General features: G+C 43.3%; 1 protein-coding gene across 2 annotated transcripts; it reads left to right on the top strand.

Moving 5' to 3' along the window:
* LOC306793631 (uncharacterized protein) lies at positions 1 to 27,487 on the top strand. Of its 2 annotated transcripts, none has more exons than XM_079291328.1 (12): positions 1 to 438; positions 6,300 to 6,476; positions 6,864 to 7,026; positions 7,799 to 8,053; positions 9,008 to 9,946; positions 19,844 to 19,943; positions 20,358 to 20,395; positions 20,722 to 20,897; positions 21,396 to 21,600; positions 23,761 to 23,862; positions 24,242 to 24,313; positions 24,793 to 27,487. In XM_079291328.1, the coding sequence occupies exons 2-12, from the start codon at positions 6,430 to 6,432 to the stop codon at positions 25,000 to 25,002; spliced, it is 2,307 nt and encodes a 768-aa protein (XP_079147454.1). In that variant the 5' UTR covers positions 1 to 438; positions 6,300 to 6,429; the 3' UTR covers positions 25,003 to 27,487. The 2 variants fall into 2 exon arrangements, with proteins under 2 accessions (XP_079147454.1, XP_079147453.1); XM_079291327.1 differs by having other exon boundaries at positions 6,861 to 7,026.

Below are 27,487 nucleotides of genomic sequence, written 5' to 3'. Positions count from 1 at the left end.
CACACATGACTGACAACAGAAACCTCCCAAGAAACTATGTATGCAAACTGAGAGAGGACTTCACTGCTCGGCACGAAAGGCTTTGAAGTTTTCCCTGAAATAACCAGAGAGAAAACATTCTCTTCTTCTATCTTCTCCCTCTGTGGAGGAGGATTTTTTTTTTTTGGGTGAAAAGGTGAAGAAAAAAAAGGTCCCGCCGCAGCGTCGAAGAAGTTAGTTTATGGAAAAAGAAACACACACACGCGCGCAACCCAAGAGGAGCAGACCATACGTTTTGTTTTTTTGGTGCACGAGGAGCCGTGTCTTTGTGGGAGCCAGACACACAGACTGAGAAAAGCCATCCTCGGTTTACAGCTTTTGGTGTCTGTCTGTAATATCACTCCAGACCAATAAAAGTGTCCCGGAGAAAAGCCTCGGAGAGGACGGCCCAGCGCGGAGGTTTGTTTATTACACTTTAATAACACCACCTCTGCTGTAGATGGAGAGAGGTCGGGATTACAGGCCTACCCGTTCAGTCGGGGAGACAATCAAACTAATTAAGTAGTTTTTAAAACATTGTATTCTTATTTTCAATTGAAAATGTACATTAAGTACACGCAGAGGTAGGCTTCTTGAGACTTACTTCCTAATATATGTTTTGTGATTACAGATGCAGATGCAATCCATTCATGTTTAGCTTCGAACAACTGTATGTTACAAATGTCATCTCAAATGTTGACATCCAAACAACTGAAACTCATCTTTTTCTCAGATTTTGTACACATGTGCTCTCCAGCTATACCTGCATGTTTTGTCCATCACTGTTCACTCATAAAAACACAGCTGGAGGAGACAGCACACTTTGTCACAGCTGGGGCTTAATTGATTATTTTACCAGTTTGCAACCAGATCCACAATGGGACCAGCTACAGGAACCCACTTGCTTTGCATGAGCATTAGATCGTCAGCATTTGGTTAGAGGTTATTTCTCGGGATGCAACTTTCATCATCGTTTACTCGACTGTGTATTTTCTCTATTGATCAATTAATGGTCAATAAAATAACAGATAATAGTGAAACATTTTTTCCAAATGTCATTCCAAAAAATCTTCACATTGGAAAAGATGGATCTGTCAATGTTTTGCTTTAAAAAAGGACTGAAACGAATAATATTCTATTATCAAAATAGTTGCCAATTCATTTTCGGTCAATCGATGAATCAACTATTTGTTGATGCTCTAGTTATATCTAATTTTGTTTATGTGCCCCTTGAGGCCGCTTTCCCTTCTGGGAACCATAAAGCATCAAGTGTGGTTCTTTGCTTTGAGTATCCCATCGTGGGTCTGTTGTGGTGGAGTAATTTAAGATCGCAATATTAATTGTGAGATAGTTTCCGGAAAACTCCATTGAAGAAATAGTGGATTAAATAGCAGACAGGACAGCATCTTATGGGGGGCTAATTTAGGGAGTTAAATACCTGACAAATAAAGTTACATTATAATGATGCAAAAAGTCATGTAAAAAGCCAACATTACCACAGATTAGTCCTGAGAGATATCAACTGGATTTCAATAGCATAAACACTATGGCAAAGTATAGGGCCGGGTGGTAATTCAATATGATCATTTATCATCTTTACCGCGATGAAATGTCCTATATTGAGATATCGTGATACACAATTACATTGTTGATAATAACAAGCACATACTAACTGAAATTTCTCAGAAAATCTAATTGTTTTGCACCAAATTAAAATGAAAAAATACTTACATTTATCACAGAAGTATACAGAAGAAGAAACTAGAAACTATTTTTATTGTCATATATATTTTTACACATACACGAAATGTATCTCTGCATTTGACCCATCCCTGTATATAGGGAGCAGTGGGCTGCCATTGATCAGCGCCCGGGGAGCCGGGGGTTCAGTGTATTGCTCAGGTACACTTCGACACGTGACACGTCCCAGTCGGGGATCGAACCGTTGACCTTCCGGTTCCCAGACGACCCTCTTAACCCAGTGAGCCACGGTCGCCCCCTGCGACCGTACATAATGTACAAAAAAAACATTTATTATGAATTGAATTATTGAATTACCAGAAAACATGCTATATTGTGATACATGTTGTTACTGAGATATCGAATGACCTATGGAGTGGTCTCACTGACGTCACGATCTCCTTAGTTACCAGGTCGGTCGGCCATGTTGGAGTACATACAGATCCTCCATGGCGGCGAGTAAACAAGGAAGTGCGGCGAAAATACCATACTTTGAATCACTGGATAGTGCATCAAAGGTTCGCTACCTTGCCAAATTGAAGGTTATTGGTAATTTGGATCCCTATACGATGAGTGCAGATCGTTTCAGTGCCGATCCTACTTATCTTCCATCGGTAAACTACGCCAACATCTACACGTATCTCGTGAACACCCCCAGTCCTCACACAAAAGACGAGTTGGAGTGATACAAAGGGCTCGACGCTTATAATCAGTTTGTCAGTGGATGGGTCCGAGACGTCAAAGCAACGGTCGTCGACAATTCTCATCTCGTCATTGGAAGAGTAAATATATACAGATCTGGTCAGATATTTAGCAATATTCAATGTTTACTCAGCGCAAACAGACACGTGTGTTTGTTTACATTGTACGTGCATGTCATTGTGTGCGTGTGTGTAGGAATTCACTTTCAACTAACTCCTAACTTCATCCCCCCCCACACACATATATATATATATATATACACATATATATATATATACATGATACGACGTTAAACTCATATCAAGCAATGCTGAGGCTGCATCGCTGTGTTTCGCCTGTTGTACACGCTCGACACATCTCTGGCACCGACTGCTGTCACGGGCCGATGAAGCTTCGGTAACCTTCTCATGTCCATGTTTAATTTATATTTCCTTTATTAAATACTGTTCACAAACGAATTTGTAAATAAAATCACTGACCACTTATAAAGTGATCCGCACATACTCGAGTGTACCCCAAATTCGATTCCTTTATATCCCGAGAGATGCGCGACAGCCATTTCTGGCGACGTCGCTTGGATAGCTCCTTCGTGTAATTTCCTTGATGTGTAATGACCGCTGGCAAACCAAAGAATGATTTCTTGTCTCTATCAGCTCTGCTGCCACAACCAAAGACAGCACAAAAGTTCACCATGATCGATAGGTTCTGCGACTCAGCCGTGCATGCCAGTGGCTGTGTGTACTCCAACATGTACTCCAACATGGCCGACAGCTAAACTGTGACGTCACACGAGACCACTCCATACTGTGATAGAAAACTTTAGAACAATATCTGACTCACTGTATTATATTGTCATACTGCCATCTGCGTTTGAATTTCAGCATCTTTAAAACCTTTTCTCCGCTGCGTTGCGCTCAGACGTCTGTGCGTAGGTTTAGTGCCCACTTGTGTAGGCGAGTGGACAGTTTGAATACTCAAGCAGTCCCACGCAATCTGACATTAGGCCGCGCTGAAACACCGACAGCGTTCAGAAGGTATACGTACGATTAAAACACACTCATCAACACCGGTGTCTGCTACCTTCTAGAGTGCTAAATGCTGTATTTCTATAATGTCATTATGGCAAATAAGCCATAAGTCATCTCCAGAGCCATGATTTGCTTCACTACCCCGCTTCATGGCTGTTGTTAATTGGTACTAACATGACATCTGAAATAGTTTGTCGTGTCAATACGGTGCTCATGAATACCCGAGCGTATTTTCTGCTGACACGTGTATCTTTTTGGACATATTATGTGTGAGAGAGGCGGAGACAAGTGGGCGTCAGAGAGGGATCCAGGAGACAACATGTGTTTTATTAAGGCCTTTCTCTGCTGAATGTTTTCATCCTGACAAATGCACTGCATTTGTTTTAAGCAGGTTGGGATGTGATGTCCTCTGTGACATGCAGTCCTTCTGTTGAGGCCTTCTCTCTTTACTTTAAATGTGAGACCGACGGCATCTGAGAGTCGAATCAGCTCAGAGTTGAATTTCTTTCCAGTCTTGTACCCTTTCATACTTTCATATCCAAAACTTTGACCATCCCCGAGCACAGAATTCAGAGAAGTCGAGCCTGAGCTGAGAAAAAGAAAAGGAAAAGTGTTTGGGATGCAGTTAACCATGTTCAACATGCACTGTGACATGTGTTCCCGGTGCCCAGTGCTGCTGCTTCATTACAGCCGTTTCACTGAACGTAAATCCGCTACTTCTGCATGAAAGAGTCAGAATAGACGACGGAACCAAAATAGCCGCGAACACCTCTCTCTTTCCCTCCTCGCTCCTCTGTCTTTCTCTCTTGGTCCTTGTCCTGCACTGTGTCCCCCCCCCTCTCTCTCTCCCTCTCTCCCTCTCTCTCTCATTTGATCCACTCTGAGGCCTGACTCGTGTTGTTCTCACTGAAACATTGGGGACGTAAGTGTAGTAAACTACGCAAGAGAGAAGCCATCAAGATTGTTTCCTGCCTCTCTAACTGCGTCACTCCCCAACAAGGAAATCCCTTGTTTACCCTCTAGCTCAGGACCTGGTGTCTTTACTTATCTGGAATCAGAAGCACACCCCTAGGGCAACAATACCTCTATGCTTGAATGAGCCCAAGAGCAGCTTTCCTCTTCCAGATGTCGGAGCTTCAGTTTAGTTTTGGAAGACAGAAGTGATCACATGGTACGAAAAATGTCAAAAGTGTTTCTGTTCTCTGCAAACACACACATCCCGTTTAAGATGAGAGAGAACTTTGTTCATGAAAGGAAACATGAGTTAATATTTACTCTAATGTCTCATCAATTTCTGTGTAAAACGATCACTTGGCATTTGAAATAAAGGAGAAAAAAAAGATTTGCCTGTAGTCCAGACGATGTACTGTAATTGTAATTGTAATGACCGCTCATGCTTATCTCACATGTTATACAAAGCAGACTGTAAGTCAGCCGGCTCTGGATCATCACTCGTCCGTCTCAATCAAATACGAGGCCCTGGAGTTGTGGCCATCGCTGCATTTGGCATTTTCTTAAGCTTGAAAATGACAATAAGTTAAAACAAATTCGGCAAAATCCGAATCCGTTGTGAAATTGGGCATTTCTGCAAAGTGTTACGCAGTTCGACAACACCGCTCGTCGACTCCAGTGAAGCTTATTTGCATAGCTTATTTCTGCTGTCTCTCCCTGTTTGGGAGCAGGACGTGATGCTACATGTCGCTCCGGTTCCGGGTGTGAACTCGAACACAATCAATGATGATGATTGGTTGTGTGGTGAGTGCCCTGAGGGTCCATCTAATTCACTCTAAAAACAGCAGACTGCAGAGCAGTTCACCTTCCAGCCCTCCTGATTCAGGAGCTACAACGACCTCTTTTGGTTCGTGAAGGAGTTTCTTACCAGAGTATTAGACCCCTTGCCGTGTTGCACACCTAAATAGTGAACGTGCTGTCTGTCTTTTGCGGAGAAATAAAAAGAGAAGCACTCATTCATTGACGTTGGGTGTCTCTCCACACGTCTTTATCTACGTCAAGGATTCCTACAGCTGAACTGTTGCCTTTCCTCCATGTTTTCCCCACTTTCAGCTCTCCTTGTGTGTTTAAATCTGCTGCCACTTTCTGATCCGTTTGCTTCTCTCTCTCTCTCTCTCTCTCTCTCGCTCTCTCTCTCTCTCTCTCTCTCTCTCTCTCTCTCTCTCTCTACCTCCTGCCCTTTCTTATCCCCCCTTTCTGCATGTGTCACCATATCTCCATCTTTTCTGCCCTATTCCGCGCGCCGCCCTCCTTTTCTCCCTGAAAGAATGTCACTTTAAAGAAGCAAATTTCAAACAAACGATCGAGTTGGCCATCGCGTTGCTGCTCCTTTGAGAACAAAGAGGAGTTGGGCTCAGCTATGAAAAGGTTCCTACAGTTAAATGTGTGAAACTCTTGAAGACATTCTCGTGTAGATTTACTAGATGGAGAGGTGGATTGTAATAAAACTGCTGTTTGATTCAAATTAGCCTTCTAAAAATCTCAGCCTCTATGAAACATTAACAGAAGAAAAGGCAAATTATTCCCAGTGAGTGGAACACGTCCATTCCTTTCACTTTCTTTCTGTCGTTTAGTTTGAATCCCAGCTGGAACAATGATATATTTTGTCTTGAGTTAACAACAGCACGACATGAATAATCTTCTTTGTCCATGATGACGTGGTTAGGGATGGAAAATTGAATGTCCTATTTGAAACGGGGCTTTTATTTAAATGTTTCCCAGCCTAACCCTTTGATTATTATGAATCTAAAAGGTTAGACTCAGTAAAATGAACTTTCTCCACTTGTTTTCTGTCTCCAGCAGTGTGGAGCTGCAGACCGAATGCAGACGAAAGGCTGAGAGCTGTCCTCCAGACCTCCAGACCTGCAGCTTCAGGGGGACATTGTCCGATGTGTACCCAGCACTCCAAGCCCCTGGCCTGGCCGCGGGGATGGCAGCGTCTGCCCTGAACCTGAACGGCCTTGGAGTCATGAACAGGTCCGTGTTTTTGTTTCTACGGTGTCTGTCACATTGTTTGTCTTTTACTGCTTTTAGTCCGCAAAAACATGTCTGGTTGGTATTGTTGTGTTGCAGCTGGGAACCTGTTTGACCGGACGGTTAAGATTGCTTTTCATCTTTTATACATCGCAGAACAACTTAATCAGATTACCCATAGTTACCTTCCAGTCCTAGTGCTGACGTGTTGCTCTGTTATGTCATACTAGCATTATGGAAGTGTTTGATATATATATATATATATATAACCAGCTGCTGAATTATATTTCTGGGTGTGTTTTTTCTGTAAAGAGGCCACAAAATGCTAAACTTATGATAGTTATAGCCTGAACACACAGAAACCAACCAACCCTCTCCTCTCCGCAGCAGTAATCAGTTTCACACCCCGCCAGGCTCCTCTAGTACCACCTCTCGATCTAGAACCAGTCCAGTCGGTCGACCCTTGCTGCCGGTTCCAGATCGGAGCACCTACTGTCCGTTACTGGGTGGGGGAGCGCCGGGTGGAGGTCTCTACAGCCCAACCAGCCCGAAGGTAACGACATCTGAAAACACCGATCATCTTTATTTAGATTGTTTTCTAAAAGTTCACCAAAACAATTTCTTTGTCAACACTGAGAGTTCTGGCATTTACAAAAAGATTCAGCTTCGTGTGAATGAAATGGCAACAAACATATAATAATAATTAATATCAAACTGATGGTAATTACATGAGGATAGTGCCCTTTAAAGAAAGACTTCATCACTTTTGAAAGAAGAAATATCGCATATAAACTCTTACAGACGAAGCAGTTGAACTTGTGATCAGCTAACAACTAATAAATCCATCTGCTGATTGTGAAATCCGCAATCTCATAATTGATCTGTGTTTAATGCCATGTGTATAAGCGCATCGGCGTTGGTATTTTCCCTGAGTCAAAGGCTGTTGTGTGTGACAGCGATCCCTACAACTCGTGCACATGTCATCTGGGAGCCCACAAAGGTTCTTTTGTACAGCCCTGTCTCTACTAGTATTCATCATAACATCATAGCAGTCTAACAATATAAAAAATGTTTATAATCAAAGAGCATGAATGCACATTAAAGTGCTGTCTGTCGTTCCAACTTGATTTCCAACTTCAAGTTAAAACAGACAGGAAGCAGACACATAAACTGGAAGACATGTTGGGCTGATGGTGCACATGTTTTTATAAAACAAATACATAATAATCATAATTGAAGGATAAAAATGAGAATATAGTCTGCATGGCATTTCCACCGGTAAATTACCATCACTTGATAATCCCGTCTTGTGTGTCCGCTCCCAGACGAGCCCTCGGACCCTGGATCGCACCTTTGTCTTCCCCCCTTCATCCTCGCTCTCCCCCGGCCCCGTCCCCCGCTCCCCCTCCCCGCGTAGCCCGGAGCTCCTCGGAGTCAATGTGGGCCAGCGGGTCCGACGGCTGAGCTCGCCCGGCGGCGAGGAGAGAGGGGGAGGAGAGGGGCAGGGGGAGAGGGGAGGAGAGGAAAGGAGACGCCAGGCACAGCTGCTGCAGATACACCGAGAGCTGCATAACGTTGAGGTGATTTTGCATGTGCAGCTCTCCTTTGTCTCCCTCTGTGTCTTTATCTAGGAATGCTAGAGCCACCGTGTATCCAAACTCTGAGGAATTTACGGCCGAATTATAAATTTGTTGGGCAAGTCAGAACAATGCCAGTAAGCACTATAATCTCACTCTGCTTCGTTGATCCTAAAACGCTGCAGTTACTCAATCTTTGAAAGCTGAGCAGAGCAAAAGCAGAAGAGGGAAACACCACACGAGTGTTTGAACTGATGCTCACACAGCAGTCGGTTTTTCTTTGTCGTTGTTACGATACGGAAAGCTGGAAACTCGGACTTCCAGTCTTTGTCATTCCGAGAAAGGGCTTTTAATTCGATATTGTCATTTTAAATAATGTTTCTCAGCTTCATCTCAAATTAGCATCTCCTACCGTCATCATCCATCCTCCCTGAACTCAGATTACAATCTCTCCAGTAATCACGTTTGTGAGTCCGTGTGACTAGTTTGTATCTCCTAATGTAAATGAATATGCATTGATTCAACTAAAGATAGACCAAAATGGGATTATCAGGTTCAGACTACTTAGAACTTAAATTTGATGATCAATATACAGTGTAGAGCATTACAACGTTATACACTTAGTTCCTTATTTGTCCTCTTTTTCTTCTTCTTTGTATTTAGATGAAAGCCAACCCACATTTCTTCTCACGCACTTTTTTTGGTTTCACACTTCAGTCTGTTTAATGCCAAATATTGAGAAACTCTAGAGTTAGCTTTTTTCTTTTCCAGTTTCATAACATTGGTAGGAGATTGAGATGATACTTTGTTATATTTTGTCACGTTGTTGACACCAGTGCACCTGTGAAATGAGCCAAATATGAAAAGAATGCATCAAAGTAAACTTGCTTATAGTTAAACCAAGGAAACCAAACTGTAGTTGCATTTAAACCTTTATTTGTCTTCTGTGTCTTCCAGGTCCGGGGAAAGGTGGGCATTTTTGAGGCCCACATTTCTGGAATTCGTGCCCAAGTGCTAAACACTGAGCTCCAGCGCAGCCCTCGCTCTCCAAGACGATCGACCAGCCAAACCCCTGAATGCCCAATGGCCCACCCGCTAGAGAGTAAAGTGCTCTGTGTTGTCCAAAATGGAAGAGAAAGGGAGGAAGAAACTATAGAGGGAGAAAGGAGAGGAGGAGGAAGGAAACAAGACGAAAAGGACAACAGTGCTACAAAAACAAACGCAGAAAACAAGACACTGATCGGTCAAAATGGCTGCCATTCAGAAACGACAATGCAAACTCCCAGTTTAGACGGTCCGTCTGTCGTTCAGGGTTTCCTTGAGACATTAAACCCAGATGCAACAACAGACAGAGAGAAAAAAGAGGGCGAAAAAGAGGGAGGGGAGGTGGAAAACAAACAGATGTTGGGAGACGAAAGAGAACGGACAGAGAGTGAAGTGAGAGATGAGCGAGAGGGCCGGTCGTGTCTTGCGATGCCGCTCCAGACAGAGGCAAACATGTCGGAGGTTAACCCAGAAATCAATGCTTTTCCTCTGACACAAGGCATGCAGAGCCCTCCTTGTTTGCTGGATGCTGATCACACCTCAAACCACTCTCCTTGCATCCTTCCCTCCATCCCCGCAGTCATCATAACCGACCACGGTTTGGAAAGCCAGCCTCAAACCTCTGAAGGCCCTGGCTCAGACCAGGGACTCGGCTGCAGCCCCAGCCCCGGTTCTAGCCCCGTCCCGGGGCCAAACTTCTCCACCCACTCCCTCAGGAAGCTGTCGTCCTCCTCCGCCTCCTCGGCCGGCTTCTCCTCGTCCTGGGAAGAGTCGGAGGAGGATATTTCCAGTGATACCGAGAAAGGGGAGCAGCTTCTCAACCCTGCAGTCCTCACATCTCAACAGAAAGCAGTAAGTAGAGCCAAGTGAGAGCGTCAGCTAGTGTGTGTGTGTGTGTGTTCAGTGGAGACCTTTCGTGGTTGTGAATGGCGATGACCTTTGGAAACTGTATTCGCCTGGATTGCCAAATATCATTCACAAAGGAAAAATCAAACACATAGATTTGTCAAGGGATATCTTTACTTTTACAAAGTGTCCCTTTACAGCAAAATACCAAAATGTTGTTAAACAATAGCAATGTCGGTCGGTTCACCATTCTGGTCCAGACTGAAATATCTCAACAATTATCTGATGGATTGACATGAAATTCTGTGCAGACATTCATGGTCCTCAGAGGATAAATCCCTCTGAATTTGGTAATCTACAGACTTTTCCTCTAGTGCCACCAACAGGTCAAATGGTTTATCTATCCTCCGAAATATCTCTGAAGATTTAATTAAAGTAGATTTAATTTGGTAAAGTGCTAATTAGCCAGTTTAGCATGCTAACACGCTAAACTAATATGGTGGACATGGTACTTGATAAACATCAACATGTTTAGAATTTGAAAAAATGAAATGTTGACAAAGACTAGTGAACTGGCGATTTTGTAACTAATCTTGCCAGATCATGGTTAAGAATCGGTCTGTGGGTCTCCGTTAACAATTGTGCCTCAAAATGTGTCCGTGTGTGTGTCTGAGTCTGTGTGTGTGTGTGTGTGTGTGTGTGCGTGTTGTGTGTTCGAATGTGCCCGTGCATGTTGGTGCTCCTGTGTCAAATTGGCCAGAGCTCCCTGCCTGAGTAATGGTTGACATTCACAGTAACAAAGCTAGCTCTGTGCCCCAACCTGTGTGTGTGTGTGTGTGTGTGTGTGCAAGGGTGTTATTAGTGTGAGGGTAACTTGAGGGGGTGTGTGTGTGTGTGTGAGTGTGAGAGAGAAAGCGAGAGCACGGGTGATTGAAAAAAGGGAAAGTGAGAGAATTTGCCAGTCACACACACTTAGGCTTTGCCTGCATTTGGAGGACATTCAAAGAGGAGGCTGAGGTCTGTTCGTGTGTGTGTGTGTGTGTGTGAGTGTGTGTAGGTGGGTGGGTGGGTGGATGTGTTTTTGTTTGTAGCCAGGATGAGTTCACGGGGCCATTTCACTTCTGCTTTGAAACACGATCTAACGAAGAATTATATAACTGATTTTTTACCAGTGTTTCTGAAACAATGTCCCAAACGTTTCGCTTTATTTAGGGACTTCAAACTGTGGCTTAAGGAGGGATGTGCTCATCATGTTTACTTCCTACCAGTCGAACCATCATGAATCATCCATGAGCTCTAAAACGAAGAGGTGTCCCCCATGTGACTGAACACTCATCACGCTGCGATCAATGCAGCATCTGCATATTTCCAGACATATTTCTAATCATTCAGACCAAATGTTCCACGTTTGCTCTCATTTTGAGAGGCAGCAGCAGAAAGAAATGTAATATTCTTGTTATGATTTTCAAGACTTCCAGGTCATGTATTGCATATTTAATCAAATGACGCCTCCCGAAACGGATGACCCAGCTCTCCCAGGTGACATGGATCCCAAACGATTTGTTTAAATGAATTTGGCTGATGGAATTTGAATCGTGTTTGTATTGCTCTTTGCATATTTGTGGTCACTCCAGGCGGAGAGAAGGGACAGAAGCTCCTGCTGGAAGTCAAATCTGACTGAGCTTACTGTTGCTATAGCAAAAGTCTGGACCCCCCCCCCACAAAGATGTGAAACATGCGGGTTATTCGTGCTCTTTGTCCGTAGATTTGAAGGAAACCTGGTGTATGTATATGCAGGAGGCAAACATGCAGAAACACATAGAGCTTGTGTGGGAGGTGTGTAGGAAAGAGGAGAGGAGACGGAGAGAAGAGGAGCGATACTGAGAGAGGAAGACTGGCAGAGCGAGAGAGACAGAAGAAAAGAGGAGCATGAAAGGAAGAGTTGTTACAATATGTGCTGCAGATTAGCCAGGTTGAAGACTTCTTCTCATTGCTATTTATTGCAGGAGTGACACGACTTTATTTGGCATGTAACATTCAACACTTAAAGGACCGTGTTCATACTCAGATACACACAGATAAGTGTAGCTCTGGTGACACTGCACACACACACCATGCGTGGAGAGAAACATGAGAGTAAGACCAGGGCATGCAGAATGCATGTATCAGAGTCCCTCCACCTGAGCTTTAATTCATTGGTGCTCCTTTGTGTTAGTAAGCGTGACATTTTAATTTCCTGTACAAACACATCTGCTCTGCTGTGGTCATCATCTTTTGGATCATATCAACTCATTTCTGAGTGTACACGCTTAACAAGTCGAGGCTGGAAGCTGAGCAGAGCCATATAGAGACACTGTTTGGCTCATCTTCTGACTGCTGGGCATCTCTCCAAGGTTAGAAGGCACAAATGTACTGGCGGTATATATTTTCCTAGTAAATTGACAGCAAAGAGGGCACCTGCAAAAGATTGGCATCTGTTGTTTTTTTTCTTTTGTTGATTTCAGTTGAGTTGTGAGGAATGAGAAGAGAAGAATCTGCCAGCAGCAGAGTTACTTCTTTGCGTTCGTGTGCACTTCTACCTTTCTGCATCAGCTCCACGCCCATCACAGCAGTTTCAAACCAAACAGCTGCACATGAGACCTCATGGACATACATGAAAAAGCAAAACGCTCGAAAATTGACTTTGCTAAGATGATATCCAAATACTGTTTTTTTTTTTTTTTACAGGATTTGACGACAAAATGACGAGGTCTTAAACACAACTTGCCTCATAGCATTAAGACTGAAGATAATGTACATGAATACTTGCTAACACTTACAGAAGAGTAATGCTAGCTTTGGTGATGGGCTCAATTGTTTGACTTATTTATCAAACACAAAAGGCCAAACATTTGCAGGCTCTTGTCTCCCAATTATGAAGATGAACTGCTATTATGTAATTTATATCACAATGAGATGAATGTCTTTGTTGATGGACTGTTAAACAAAAAAAGCCTCTGGGTAACTGTTATTGCCATCTTTTATGACATTTTATATTCTAAAAGAAAAAAAGAAAAAAGATCATTTGCAGCATTTTTTTACCCTCTTCAACTGCAATTTCATTTCATTTTTTTTTATCATACTTGCTGTGAAAACTTGCTGCTCTTAAAGCTGCACATCGTACAGAAAACCCCACCGTCATGTTTCAGCTCTTCAGAAAGAGATTGATGAAAGGAACTTCAGCTAGCGCAGCAGAAGCTGCAGCACAGCGGAAGTGGGGCCGGACTCGAGAAGGCCTCACCGTGAACATAAACAGAAGGTGTGGTGATACTCTGTACCGTCAGTAGAGCTCTGGACGCATTCCGATACGCGTGTTGTTTTTCATAATGTGCATCCATGATACAAACAGACGCGTCTTTTGGAATGCGGACTGCACCCATGCTGTGAAACACACACACACACACACGTCTGCTAACGCCGACACACCCTCTGCAGACGCACATTCACGGATGTTCTCTGCAGCCACACTGTCACTGATGTCGCACCGACCCGAACATGAATCTTCACCTGCACTTGTTTGTCCAACTGTGAGTGTGAGCTCACCTCCGACCAGCACAACAGAAGAGTGTTTGTTTTGGACTGGAAGAAAAGTCTTTTTTTGTGTCCTGAACTAGACCTCGAGCACAAAAAAAAAAAAAACAGCTCTCACACACACACACACACACACACACTTAGACACACACCGTGTTTGCACTGCAGTGGAAAATCTTCGCTACCACAGCGGCCGGTTGCCTAGCAAAGCTGTGACGTCAAACTGAGCTTCCCTCTCACAGCTGTATGTGTGTGTGTGTGTGTGTGTGTGTGTGTGTGTGTGTGTGTGTGTGTGTGTGTGTGTGTGTGTGTGTGTGTGTGTGTGTGTGTGTGAGACAGAGAGTCTGTAAGTTTATGGGTGTGTGTCCAACTCTTGTTTGTGTGTGTGTCCAACTCTTGTGTGTGTGTGTGTGTGTGTGTGTGTGTTACAGAGTGCCTGCTTGGTTTATTGTGAGAGGGGGGGAAACACCGGTCAATTCTTCGTTTGGTGTTTCTGTGTGAGTTTGCTGGTGAGAGTGAGTGCGTGTGCATGTTAACCGCCTCTCTAAATGAGGAGTCGGGTCGGCCTGCAGCGGCTGAAGCTGACATTTTGGGTGAAGGAGTGTCTATTAGTAGTATGGGATGCAGGGCAGATGTGAAGTGTGGTTTCACATGTTGTCAGGGACTCACTGGGGAAACCCTGCTTTATGCATGAATGCAAGTGTTTGTGCAGAGAAAAGGGACGTGCAGTTCACACACTGGAGGTTGCATTTCTAAATACAACGGCGATATTAACAGAATATTTTTTTCTAGACCTTCTGGTTCATTTTTATACATCAGATTCGCTGCATATGAACATGACCACTCTTTTATTCTGCTTGTTCGTGAGCAAGAGGAGAAACCTCCCAGAGTGTTTCATTTAGGAGTGTTTCAGAGCTGCGGCTTGATCTGAAGTCAGAAGTGCTCTTTAATGTTCCATTGAGTGACCTCAATTTGGAAACCAGTCATCCTTATCGCACTACAGCACTGACGGCGTAACTGAACAGCCACATCACAAACTTCTAACAACCTTTTCTTTCTTTTAGGTGTCCGTTTCTCGCCTTCATGTAAAGCTATTTTTTTTTGCAAAGCTATTTTTCCACTCGCCAGCCGTGGTTGCTAAGAGATTTATCGTGCACTCTCCAAGCATCAAACACACACACACACACACACACACACACACACACACGTGGTTTAGCCTGCATCACACTCCTTGCAGTTTAATTTTGTCTGCATGTGTCTGGGTGTGTGTGTGTGTGTGTGTGTGCTTCTCAGTCTAAACGTTGCAAACTCAAGACAGTTGCATTATTTGAATCTGCAAGGGGACCTTGTGGTGAGAGATATCAGGCTTGTTGTTTCCTCAGCACTTCTCCGTTGAAAACAGAAGCGTGCATCAGTGTTTCCCCTGCTGCTACACACATTACACATGTGTAACCCAGAGTTACCCTTTGCCCCACGTTGTTGTTTTTCTACCATTCTCACCACTCTCCTGCTCGTTTCATCCCTCCCTGCAAATATGTAAGATCTGTATGTCACAGCAGATCTCTTGTTGAAAAAAACAAAAGAAACATCTGTAAATGTCTTTACTTCTATGGCGTTTCAATAATGTACGGGGTAATTGCACACTTGTCTTGTGCAAATGCATGTTGCGTTAAAATGTATCTGCGGACGTTGAAGAACAAGATGCACATTTCTGGCCGATATGAACTCTTTGCCTCAGTGCTTCTTTCCCCCTCCGTGCTGTTTCTGTTGTTTACAGAGGGCAAGGCCTTCTTTCTTTCTTTCTTTCTTTTGTTTGTAGTCAGCGGCGGATGTGGAAAATACTGTCGCTGAGGCAAGCGGCAACCCCCCCCACTTCCTGTCTGCAAGAAGTTCCTTTTCTTACCGTTTCCTCTCTCTCTCTCTCTCTCTCTCTCTCTCTCTCTCTCTCTCTCTCTCTCTCTCTCTCTCTCTCTCTGTCTCAATGGAAACTTCACTGTTTTTCCTGCTCTCCTCTTGTCATCCAGCTGGTCTGGGATTAGAGATAGGAGAGACAGAGAGGACGTCGGAGAGCAACGAGCCAGAAAAAAAGATGAGAGGCTGACTTTTTTCTAGGCAGAGAGCGAGCGAGAGAGAGAGAGAGAGAGAGAGAGTGAGAGAGAGAGAGAGAGAGAGAGAGAGGATTTTTTTGAATTGTATCCCAGTTTTGGGTTCACGCATGTTTGCTCATTGAAAAAAATTCTAATCTTTCTATCAGTTTAAGTCCATTATCAGAAATGAAATAAAAATGAGCTACTTTACAAAGAAACCAAGGTGACTGACTGAATAGTAAGACGTGTCTGACTGTTAAACACTCTGTGAAGCTGAAGATTATTTCAAGAAAATAGGAGTATATTCCCTTAAATTCTATCAGGTAAAAAAGCTCAAAATGACAGAAAAGTGCAGTTACCTGCAGGAATTATTTCCCCCTGACACAACTGGATATATTGACTTTAACTGGATCGTAGCACTTGATTTTGAATGGGATATTTAGTGCTCTCATTGGCCGGCTGGATTCAGCTGTAAAGACAGAGTGACAAGTCTGTTTCCTGCTTTGCATCTGTACTCAGATATTTATAAAAGTGTATCTTTTTTGTCTTCAATCTTTTGAGCGCCCGAAACCTCACGTCCTAAAATGTTCCGACGATCGCAAATGTTTCCTTCACAAATCACCTGTGTTAGCACAATTTGAGCACATTTCAAAATTTCCCACGAGTCTCTTGTTGTCTACATGTCACACGTTTAGACACGCTCAAGGTTTTTTATTTTCAGACACTCGATAGTCATCCAGCCAGCTGTGAAATTATTCTTTCACAAGCTGAGAATCCAGATGTATTCATGTGCGTGGCTCATTTTTAACTTGATAAAAAGCCAGATGTTGCTGCTCGTGTTGTAACTTCTGTCACAACCTTTCTGTTTCTGCACATTGGAGACAAACGCGTACAGGTTCTCGTACGCGCGAGCTCAAAAGTACATAAGCAGAAAAACGTGTATGAAAGTTATTGCTATATGTTCCTCGCAGCCTCTCCATTTTCCCAGTACTCGGTGTGCATTCACACTCACACACCCACTCACACGCACTTAGCTCCGTCTGTGTCTTTCCAATGCTCTGCCCTGTGTGGAGATTTGCATGTCCAGATTATGTTTGTCCTCTGTTTTGCCAATCAAATGATGCACAATTGTTTATCTCTACACACACACATGTGTAAATCTCGTGGGGCATAGAAAGAGGAGCATGCGAGCCTGAGGTGCTTGGTTTTTTAAAAGCAGGAGGTTTGGTTGCGCTGCAGGACAGTTGAACAGATTATCCGTCTGACAGAAAGCCCATCGGCCATGATGGGGCCTGCGTGGCTGTATTCAGTGTGGAGTGTTGTGTCAGTGGGAGCCATCTTTATCATTACCGTCATCCACCTCCGCACCAGCCACCTTCAGGTACTGTCGCCCATACAGCCAGTGTTTCTTTTATTCCAGCTGTGCGTTGACTATCACAGGAGGCTTCTTATCCCTGGATTTAGTCCTTGTTTAGGGATTTTTGACAGCTCAACTTTTGGAGTTGAGATTTTATTGAGCAATAATATGTCTGGTAATAGTCGTAGTCCTTTTTATTTCATTACACACAAACCTCTCCTCTCCTCTCCTCCTGCTCCACCTGATTGCATTTTAATGTCTCTAGTTCCTAAATCTTCACACGTTGACAACTTCTGTTATTGCTCACACATGAGATAGACCAGACCTTTTCTTCTCTCTCTCTGTCTCTTGCCCTCCACAGCTCTCTCTCTCTCTCTCTCTCTCTCTCTCTCACACACACACACACACAGACACACAGCAGCTGTAAGTGGGCAACGTGGGAGATGCATGACAGTCTGAGTTGACAGAGAAAGTGCAGACCCTGGCTACTTACCAAGCTGTAGTCTGATACTCTTGCGCTCTCTGCTAACTGGCCAAAGATGGTAGAAAAGAGGAGTAGGGGGTCAACATTCAGCTTGACTTTTTCTTACCTTTCTGGAGGCCTAAAAGGCTTCATCTGTTTTGTATTTATCGATAAGAAGAAGCCAGAGCCTTCTGATGTACTGACAGTGGATCAGAAAGATGGCAAGAGTTTCATTTCAACCTTCATTTACTCAGAGAAAACTAATAATGTTTAGAGTCATAACTACACATTGACACGTGGAGATTGTTGTTCTGTCCTCCTGCAAAGAAGTTCTTTTAATCTACAGTTTCTCCACAAAGTGTCACATCCACTTACAATATTCATTTCTTGGAAATATGTCATGCAGCATGAAAAAAGCCCAGAAAACGATTGATCGACGAAAGAAATCGTCGTCGACTACGACTAAGCCGATCAATCGGTTGACTAATCGACTGAGAGAGAGCAGCCCTGTTAGATTCTCTCTATCGGCTTCTCCTTCGCGTTTCCTTTTGCCTTCGTCATCCTGCTTTAAACCACGTTGACTCTTCCGTTATTTTCTGAAACTGCAACGGCATCCTTCTGTTTTTGCATGAGCTTCAGCAAATGACAAGAAATCAATTGTGTACACTTCTAGAACTATTGGACTTTGCTACCAAACTTTCCGTTGTTGCACAAATGCCAGTGATCCCGATAATATCACAGTTTCAAGCTCTCTCTCTGAGACTCATTGCAGCTGACCTGCCCTTCAGTTAGTTTCCACCATGTGATCTGCGCTCATGTGTGTCTGTGTTGTACTTGTTGCAGAGTTCTCTCTCTCTCTCTCCTTCAGTGGTGCAGAGAAAAAACCCTTCATGTGACTCTTCACCTCCTCAGAGAGAAAGAGAGAGAGTGTTTCCGAAGGTGTCTGTGTGTGTGTGTGTGTGTGTGTGTGTGTCTAACCATAGATAGTCATGCTATCAGCAGATGAATTTTCATCAGGTCCAGATTCTGTGACATGGGTTATATATCTCCTTCTATGGTCCTCCTCTCTCTTATCTTATCCGTCCTCTCCTCCTCCTCTCATCGCTCTTCTTCTCTGGTTATTTGCAGACATAATATTATGTCTCCTGATATTTGCAGACCAGAGGAAATGTTCTACGTGTGAGCCGACACCATTAACATTCACACCTTGATATGGAATTTCAGGATACATGTTATACTACACAAGATGATCACTAACCAGATGTGATCCTTTAAAAGTGGATGTACACGTCCATCATAGTGTCAAATGATGTCCATCTAATGTGTTTTTAAGAGGAAACTCTTCAAAACATTTGGATTCTTCTCATCTTCTTGTCGTCACTTGTATCTCTGTCCCAATGTTGCACAGCCAAGCATTGTTTAAACCCACAGAACAAGACATCTGGAGTTTTTACATCTGATGTAATGCTGCAGACATAACAATAAAAAGTTACTTTTGTCTTGTGCTTTTGCTCTTCTCAATATTTCACTTGTATTAAACTTTGTCTCAGTAAACATTACAGGTAACTTACAATTTAGAGAGTTTAACAGTCAGATATTAAAATGTCTTTTCTTCACGAAGACAGAGGACTGCACCAAACCTGAATCGGTCCGTCGCCACTGAGATGAAAACTGTTGATTTTGAAAACAACTAGCAGTGTGTGTTTGTGTGTCGGAGACAGCGTGTGTCCCAGTTTGTCAATGAGTTTGTTTGTGTGTGTGTGTGTGTGTGGCAGGATTCCCACGGTGCAATGCCTGTCTGCCAGGGACAGGGAGAGTGTGTGTGTTTGTGTTACCAGGGGAAACCCCGGCTTGATCCTGCGGAGTTTAGTTAAAATGTCCTTTAACAGCAGGGGGAAAAAAAGAGTGTGTGGGAGTGGGGAGTGTCAGGGATGCCCCACAGTGTGTGTGTGTGTGTGTGTGTGTGTGTGTGTGTGTGTGTGTGTGTGTGTGTGTGTGTGTGTGTGTGTGTGTGTGTGTGTGTGTGTGTGCATGTGCGTGTTTTAAAGACTTGTGTTTTGTTCTCAAGGCTACTTCACTAAACAGTGAAAAAAAAAGAGCAAGATCAGCCAAATGTTTCAGAGGAGAACTTGACCTCTGGGTGATTATAAACAGACTGCACACTGTCATCTGAGGGAGTGAGCATTTAGTACACTTCCCTAACTTCATCTTTCATGTTTGCATGGAGCTGGTACACTCTGCATCATACCATCATCATGTGTCAGTTCAGTTTAAACACATTCATCTATGGTGAACTGTAGGCCAATGATTGTAAATATCATAACTGAAATAAAACGGTAACACTTCTGGTGGAGCGTGAGAAAAGCACATTGTTGGCGAAACCTTATCGTGAAGGACGATCACTGATGTTGTGTTTGTGTTTGTAGCACAAGTCTTGGAAGAAGATTAAGAACATGGTCCACTGGTCGCCGTTTGTCATGTCCTTCAAGAAGAAATATCCCTGGATACAACTGGCTGGGCATGCAGGTGTGTGGACACATTACAGATGACATCATTCATAAGAATAACATACTCAACACGAGGACATACACACATGTGGGGTTTTTTTTGAAAGAAGATGTGAGTCAATGTATTAGTCTGTCTTTGTTGGGGCTCTCTCTTTGAGGTCAGGGCCTTAAGGGGAAGCGTGTGTGTGTTTGGATGGTAAGCGTCGGCATCAGGCGATGTAGGTGTCGTGGCGGTTGGAGGCTCGAGCCACATAAGATTAAAAGCCTGCAGCTCTTCCTCACTTACCCAGTTGTGATAAATCACAATTGTTGTTGTTTTAAACCAGCGTCTCACCTCACTTTAACCCCGACTAACCTGAGCCGAGCTACTCCCGGTGACTGTATCCGAACATGTTCTGCAGCTGCTTCACAGTTGATGTGTGTCTCTTTACAGGGAGCTTCAAGGCCGGCGCCAACGGACGCATATTAAAAGTAAGTTTCACACCAATCACACCTTGTCTGTCGCTGAAGAGGAAGTTGATGTGATGCACGCTGGTTTAGAGAGCTGCCACGCGTTGCTGATACTGAATCAGTGCAGCTCGGGGTATAACATGTTGAGCTGCACCGATACCGATCCAGACATCTGATCGCAGGCCGATAACGACTCAAATAGCTGTATCTGGTGTACAACAATGTATATTATACACTGGGATTTTAATTCCTGTTCCAAGTTGTTGCTGCATTAAAAAGGTTTATACTTGAGTTGCATCCACGCATCCCTAATAGAGTGTCAATAAGTCGCTGTGTATTTCCTTTAGAAACACTGTGAATGTGAGCAGCGCTGTCTGTCCCTCCTCATGAGGGACGTCCTGTGCCCGTACGTCCCTGGTTATCATGGAGACGTAGAGAAGGACGGACAGAAATACAACCAGATGGAGGATCTGCTGGCTGAGTTTGACTTCCCGTGTGTGATGGACTGCAAGATGGGAGTGAGGTGAGAAGACACGTGACATGACATCATTCTTCACAGAGCAGGTTGCTGGTTATTTTTATAGTTTTGCCGATCATTTCTCTTTATAAGGCTGCTATTCTACTGACAAAAATAAAAAATAAAACAACAATCGCTCAGCCACTGCACAGTAAACCCGCAGCATGTCGTTCTTTAAACTGATGGATGTTTAACATCTGACAGTTTGTGTGATTGTTGTACCACTCGCCTTTGTTTTCTCTTCCGTTTGGTTTCTTTAAAGCCCGTATGATCGTCTCACCAGACTTCTTGTCGTCCATGTCGCTGTGTTCCCAGATCTTAGCACTTAACAGCTGAAGAGACGTCTTCTTCACACCTTCGCTTTCACCCTCTCTCCTCCTCCTCATCTCCACCTCGTCCTCCTACCTCTCTGCGCTCATGTCTGTCACCCACACCTTCTTCTTCTCCGTCTTCTTCACAGCTTCACACTCCTTCTTCTTTTTTTCCCTTCTTCTTCTTCGTCAGGACCTACCTTGAGGAAGAGCTGACCAAGGCTCATAAGAAACCCTCCCCGAGGCCTGACATGTATCAGAAAATGGTGGAGGTGGATCCTGAGGCGCCTACGCCCGAGGAAATCCTCCAGAAAGCGGTGACCAAACCCAGATACATGCAGTGGAGAGAGACCATCAGCTCAACAGCCACCCTGGGATTCAGGATAGAGGGAGTCAAGGTAAGACTCACACAGAGAAAGGTGTGTGTGTGTGTGTGTGTGTGGCCTTCCTTCCCTCCTTTCTTCCAGTCTTCTGTCTGTGTGTGTGTGTGTGTGTGTGCGTGTGGGGGGGGGAGTGTCCTTCAAGGTCATGATCTAACTTCCTGTTTTGAACAGAAACTTCCTCTGAAGTACGTTTGTGCATGAGATCCTTTGTCACACATGAGGCCTGTCCGTGGCAGCTCTCTATGCCTTGGCATCTGGCACTGACATTGTACACAAACACACTCACACACACACACACACACACACACACACACACACACACACACACACACACACACACACACACACAAATCTCTGCTGTCTTTATTTGAGGGTTGTGGCTATATAAGGACATTCGTGGCCTCCCGGTGGTCTGTTGCCATGACACTGAGGGTTATCCCCAGAAACAGAGATGTGTGTGTGTGTGTGTGTGTGTGTGCGTGTGCGTGTGTGTGTGTGTGTGTGTGAAGAAATAAAAAGTGTGGATGTGTGCAGTTCAACCTGTTTTTGTAAATATGCATCTGTGTAAATGTATAGATTGTACAAGCTCGTATGTACCGGTATGTGAGAAGTGTAATTAGGTGTGTGTGTGTGTGAGTGTGTGTGTGTGTGTGTGTGTGTGTGTGTGTGTGTGTGTGTGTGTGTGTGTGTGTGTGTGTGTGTGTGTGTGTGTGTGTGGTTGTGTGTGTGGTTGTGGTACATGACATGAACCTTAAAGGGAAAAATAGTTGTGTCTCCAAATAGTATCTTGTTGCCTGGCAGCCAGCAGAGTAAGAAACACTCATTTATTCGACTCTGAACCGACCGACTGGTTGGTTACCGCTGCTGGTATTCTGGAATCTACTTAATTAACTATTACACGCATCCAAGCCATGGGGCCCGAAAATACTTTCCCCCAAAGACTTACATTGGTAAAGAGGCGTCGGTAGATTTGCGGGTATTCTTTTCTTTTTTTAGGTCAATCAACTTCCCAGTACAAACACTTGAATAGCCCTTATTTAAATCATTAGCTCATGAAAGTTGTAACATACACTAATAGTATCCAGCATTATTTTCCACCCTCGGTTCATGTGAATGAGCTGGACCGACGACTGGGAGGCGGAGTTAAAGGAAACGCTTGTACGCCTGCTTTATGGGTCAAGTTACGCAAAAGAACGCTGTAAGATCCGGGTCATTATCGTCTTCATTTTATACACGGAGGTCAAACTTTTTGGGCTTCATGCACCACTTTAATAGGAATTGAAAGGGGCCTCGCCTCCAACGCTGTATCCAGTTCTCTTTATACATAAATGTACTTTCGTTACTACTGTACATACACTACTGATTTGAATACTCCAGTCCTCCTACTGCTCATGGCTGTCTTCAACCACAGAAATTCTTATTCGACTAACACTCGTGCAATTTTGTCGACTAATTGATGATCACACAAAAGCATCACTTTAAACATCGTGTTTACCTGAGATGAGCTCATGCGTTTCTTGGAAATAAGTCGTAGCTCATAAGTCAGTAAGACGTGGAGAGTAAACTCAATGTGTGAATTCAATTCCCATTCTTTACTATTTTCTGAAAATGGAACCATAGAATAATCACCAATAATTGATAATTGTTAGTTGCCATATTGAAATTTCCGACTTGACAACTTCATGAGATTAAACAAAGTGTTTCTTTATATGGCTCTGCTCAGACCTTTACTAAATCTCTAAAGATATCTTTCCTTCCTCTCCTCCCCTCATTGTTTGTTCTGCTTTTCTTGTCCGTCCTCTCCTCTGCTCCGCCTCCTTCCTCCCTTCGCTGCTGTCCCTCCCATCTCTACAAGGAGCCTGGAAGTTGTAGTTTATGACGACAGAGAGTGGATATAGACACAAACACTTATTTGCATGCTAATTATCCCTAAAATTATAATTTGTCTTATACTACCAGCTGTGTTGTGGTGCTCAAGATCTGTGGGGATATCACTGGTCTGGTCTTGGTCTCAACCCCTGAAAGTCTCGGTTTAGGTGGTCTTGACTACAACATTGACGGCCAGTACAAATGAACCTAACGTTGAACTCTTTGCTTATGGTCTCCCCTCTCCTCTCCTCTCCTCTCCTCCCCTCTCCTCTCCTCTCCTCTCCTCTCCTCTCCTCTCCTCTCTAGAAGGAGGACGGGACAGTGAACAGAGATTTTAAGAAGACAAAGACAAGAGACCAAGTTACTGTAGCCTTCCATGACTTTGTCAAAGGAAATAAGGACGTACTGGTAAGTTTGTCGTGTGTGTGTGTGTGTGTGTGTGTGTGTGTGTGTGTGCGTGTGTGTGTGTGTGTGTGTGCCAATAGCCTTGCCCACTGAACGGTACAGAAAAATACATGAGGAATTACATTTCAAGATAAATTTCCCTGTGCTGTTTTAACAATCCCATGGGAAACACACACACACACACACACACACACATGCACACTATTAGTATTTGACAGCATTGGATACATACTTTTAAAGCTGAAACCAACACCCATATGTTAATTGTAAAACATGAGAATAGATGGTGCAGCCCAGTTCTAGTTCAGACTAGAGCTGCATCAGGAGTGGGCCAAACTGGGTGAACAAAAAATAAAAGCTTGTGTTTCTTTTCTCTCCTCAGAACGGTTATCTAAGCAGGCTGAGGGAAATCAGAGACACTCTGGAGATCTCCCCATTCTTCAAAACCCACGAGGTAATATTTCTGCTTTACTGCAAATGGTTGATGTTGTAGTTCTGGGCTCAGTTCAGGATGTGTGGATTTCCATGTCCGGTAGACTGGCTTGAGACATATTTTCTGTTCTAAACCTTTGAATTGGTGAATTAGTCCCAGTCCTGGTTAACATGTACTTCGTGTCACTTTACATTCAAATAGTAATGTGTTGATTCGGTGGTTAAGGGTCATTTAGTGACACTAAGTCACTCGAGCAAACACACCAGTGCACGCACAGCGCAACAGGTCTCGTCATTGAAATTGGACAACACACGCACAGGTTCAGTTCCACTCACATACAAACGAACATACGAGCGGACATGAATGCAAGACGTTGTAACAAAACAGGAAGTGAGATCATGTTTTTGAGGGAAGCAAACACAAGAGTAATGTTGAGTAAAAAAAGAAAAAACTGTTTCCTGTTTTCTTAGTCACCCCATTGTCTTGCTGTGTCTCTGCAGGTGATTGGCAGCTCTTTGTTATTCGTTCACGACAGTAAGGGGAGGGCCAAAGTCTGGATGATTGACTTCGGGAAAACCACGCCTCTTTCTGACGGGGACGAACTAAACCACCGAGCATCATGGGTCGAGGGCAACAGAGAAGACGGTTACCTGTCTGGACTTGATAGTTTGCTGGACATCATTTTAACCATGGGGAACTCTGAGACTTGAGGTCTGAGGGTTAAAAAAGAAAGAAAATCCCAAGTGAACATTTGGACACACAACAACCACTTCCATTCATTCTTCCTTTCTCTCGGGAACACTTCCTCAAGGATTCCTTCACAGACGTTTGGAAACCACATCATCCCATAACAACGCGCGGCCAAATCCATTCATGGATGCAGCCTGGCTATTAATATTCTGTGGATTTCAGGTTCTTTCTCTTTCCCGCTCATTTACTACCGTTTTACTAAAGGAAAAACAGCAAATTACTTCATCCAAATTGAAGTCTAAGGCTGGTGATATTTCATATTTTTGTTATAAAACAAATTCTATGAAAAGACCAAAAACAGTGATGTGTTTGTTTGTCTCAATATTGATCCAGCCCATTTGTTTCTGCTGAAGACGTGAATTATTTAAAGACGGATTATGAATATATAGTTTCATTCTTTTCTTCTTCTGGGCACTGTGGTTTTGAGCAAACGTTACTCAAACAGGAGGAAATAGTGTGTTTGGTTCAGGACTATTTTCAGAAGCGGATTAACACACATTTGGTTGTGCTCGTGAACGTTTGGGATCATCTTAAATAATATATCAAACCCACCAGTGCCCATGTAGAGTGTAATGAATGAACAGCTAACAGTGTGGCTCAAAGCGTTATGACTCACAGGAGACAGCTAAATCAGGCTTTAGATACACACACGATGGCTGCAGGGTGAAGTTATTGCTGGTTTTGGTCTTTTTGTGGGATTTGTTGACATTAAAATAAAAACGAGAAAGAAAATATCCCCAGAACTATAATTTAAAGCCACTATGTGTGGAATTTTAACATTTTTATCTTTTGCCCTCCTTGGTGATAAAAAAAACAAACACTGTAAGGGCCTGATCAGACAGAGGATGCTTTGCAGGTAGAAAACGTGCTAACGTTAGCCTCACACAAACCATGAACTGTATGCTAATTAGTAGTTAAGTTAAAAAAATTGACAACATCTCACCCAAAATCTCAAGGACCGGGTATCCAGCAAAGGTCACCACAGTGAGACAAAAATGTCTTCTCCGCTCTGAGTTGAATATTTTTCAACTCGAGGCCTTCGGGGCACTCTTTTAAAAACAAGAGTCGCACAGAGATGAAAAAAGCGAGGCAGCGTGCAGAACGCTTCACTTTCATTGAACACACGCCGCCCCAGGCTGCTCAAACGTGCTCTGTCTGTTCAGAGCCCGAAGACGCTGCGATCACATGAGAATTGTACAAGTAGTGGCTTTAAAACATGCACGTTCAAACGTCCATATTTGACTTTAAATATCTTGTTGAACAGTTATACTCATTTGTAACTTAGATATAGTCTATCTCCATGAAGTCTCTGTTAGATTGCATATCCTCCTAAGTATATCTGAACTCAGTTGTATTGGATTTTTTTTGTCTTTCTGACCACAATTTCAGCACATTGTCCCTTTCTTTTAAGATGAATCTGCACTTGATTCTATTTTCACTGTTTTAGAGATTGTACGGTTGAGTGTGCTTCACAGTGGAAAACAAAACTAGTCGAGCTGTTTATAACCTCTAACCATAGCCATATTTAGAATTCAGATCAACTCTAAGTTGGTCAGTGAGGTTTTCAGTGGCAGCCATGTTTCCTCCACAATAACCTGGCAGTTATGTGCGGCTCAATGATTCAGGTCAGAGTAGTTTCACTGTGTTACGGAGGGCATTGTTTCATATGTAACATATTTGCAGCCAATGCCGGTCCATGGTACTCGCCTGGACAAACACTTCCCGCCCTTCTCACACCTTTGTTGGGATTGTTCACAGTGTACAATGAGATTTATTATGTTTCGATGTAGTTTTTTTGGCACATTATTTTAGTGTACTCAAATCCTGTGGAACACTTACAGCCATGAACAACCTTATTTAAGCTATACAGTGCCTTGACATTACAAAGCCAAGTCAGACAACTGAAAACATGTTCTTATTTTAAATGTTACGACGGACTTTTATCCTAGTCTTAACTGTTTCAGTGCGTAGTCTCGGGTGCATGTTTATTATCCTCTTAAAGTTTGGGCTTAATTTGTATTTCATCCTGTTTTTATTTATAACATTATATTATATTTGTTGTTTTTTGTTATTGGGAGACTGTGACATTTTGAATTGTGGGCTGTTATGTTGCTTCGTCTTCAAGCATGTGTTACAGTGTGAGTGAAAGTCAAACACAACGTTGGATGTCTACAGAAAAGATTGACGGCTGTTCAGATAATGATACCCATTTATTTAAATGGGGAATACAAACGTTCATGAAGAAAGTGATTGGGAAGATAAAGGAGGAACACATAATGTAACAGGTTCTTGATGAACAATAAAAACTAAATAGTACGGTGTGTAGAATCCACTCTACCATATATTTAAAAAGCAATGGTTTTCATTTGATGTGTGCAGTGACAGTAGACGCAGAAAGAGATTATAATTCCATGCAGTGCCTTCTTAAACTCGTTCAACATTTTG

The sequence above is a fragment of the Melanostigma gelatinosum genome, assembly GCF_949748355.1.
Source record: "Melanostigma gelatinosum genome assembly, chromosome: 19".
NCBI classification, from domain to species: Eukaryota; Metazoa; Chordata; class Actinopteri; order Perciformes; family Zoarcidae; genus Melanostigma; species Melanostigma gelatinosum.
The sequence above is the reverse complement of the archived record's forward strand: the minus strand, read 5'-3'. Positions and strand labels throughout refer to the sequence as shown.

What these genes read in the sequence shown, in the direction of transcription:
- LOC306793631 (XM_079291327.1), top strand. Translation starts at nt 6,430, where the DNA reads ATGGCAGCGTCTGCCCTGAACCTGAACGGCCTTGGAGTCATGAACAG. An exon ending in TCACATCTCAACAGAAAGCA is followed by an intron (nt 9,947 to 19,843) that starts GTAAGTAGAGCC and finishes TTGTGTTTGTAG; the next exon opens with CACAAGTCTTGGAAGAAGAT. An exon ending in CATTCTTCAAAACCCACGAG is followed by an intron (nt 24,314 to 24,792) that starts GTAATATTTCTG and finishes GTGTCTCTGCAG; the next exon opens with GTGATTGGCAGCTCTTTGTT.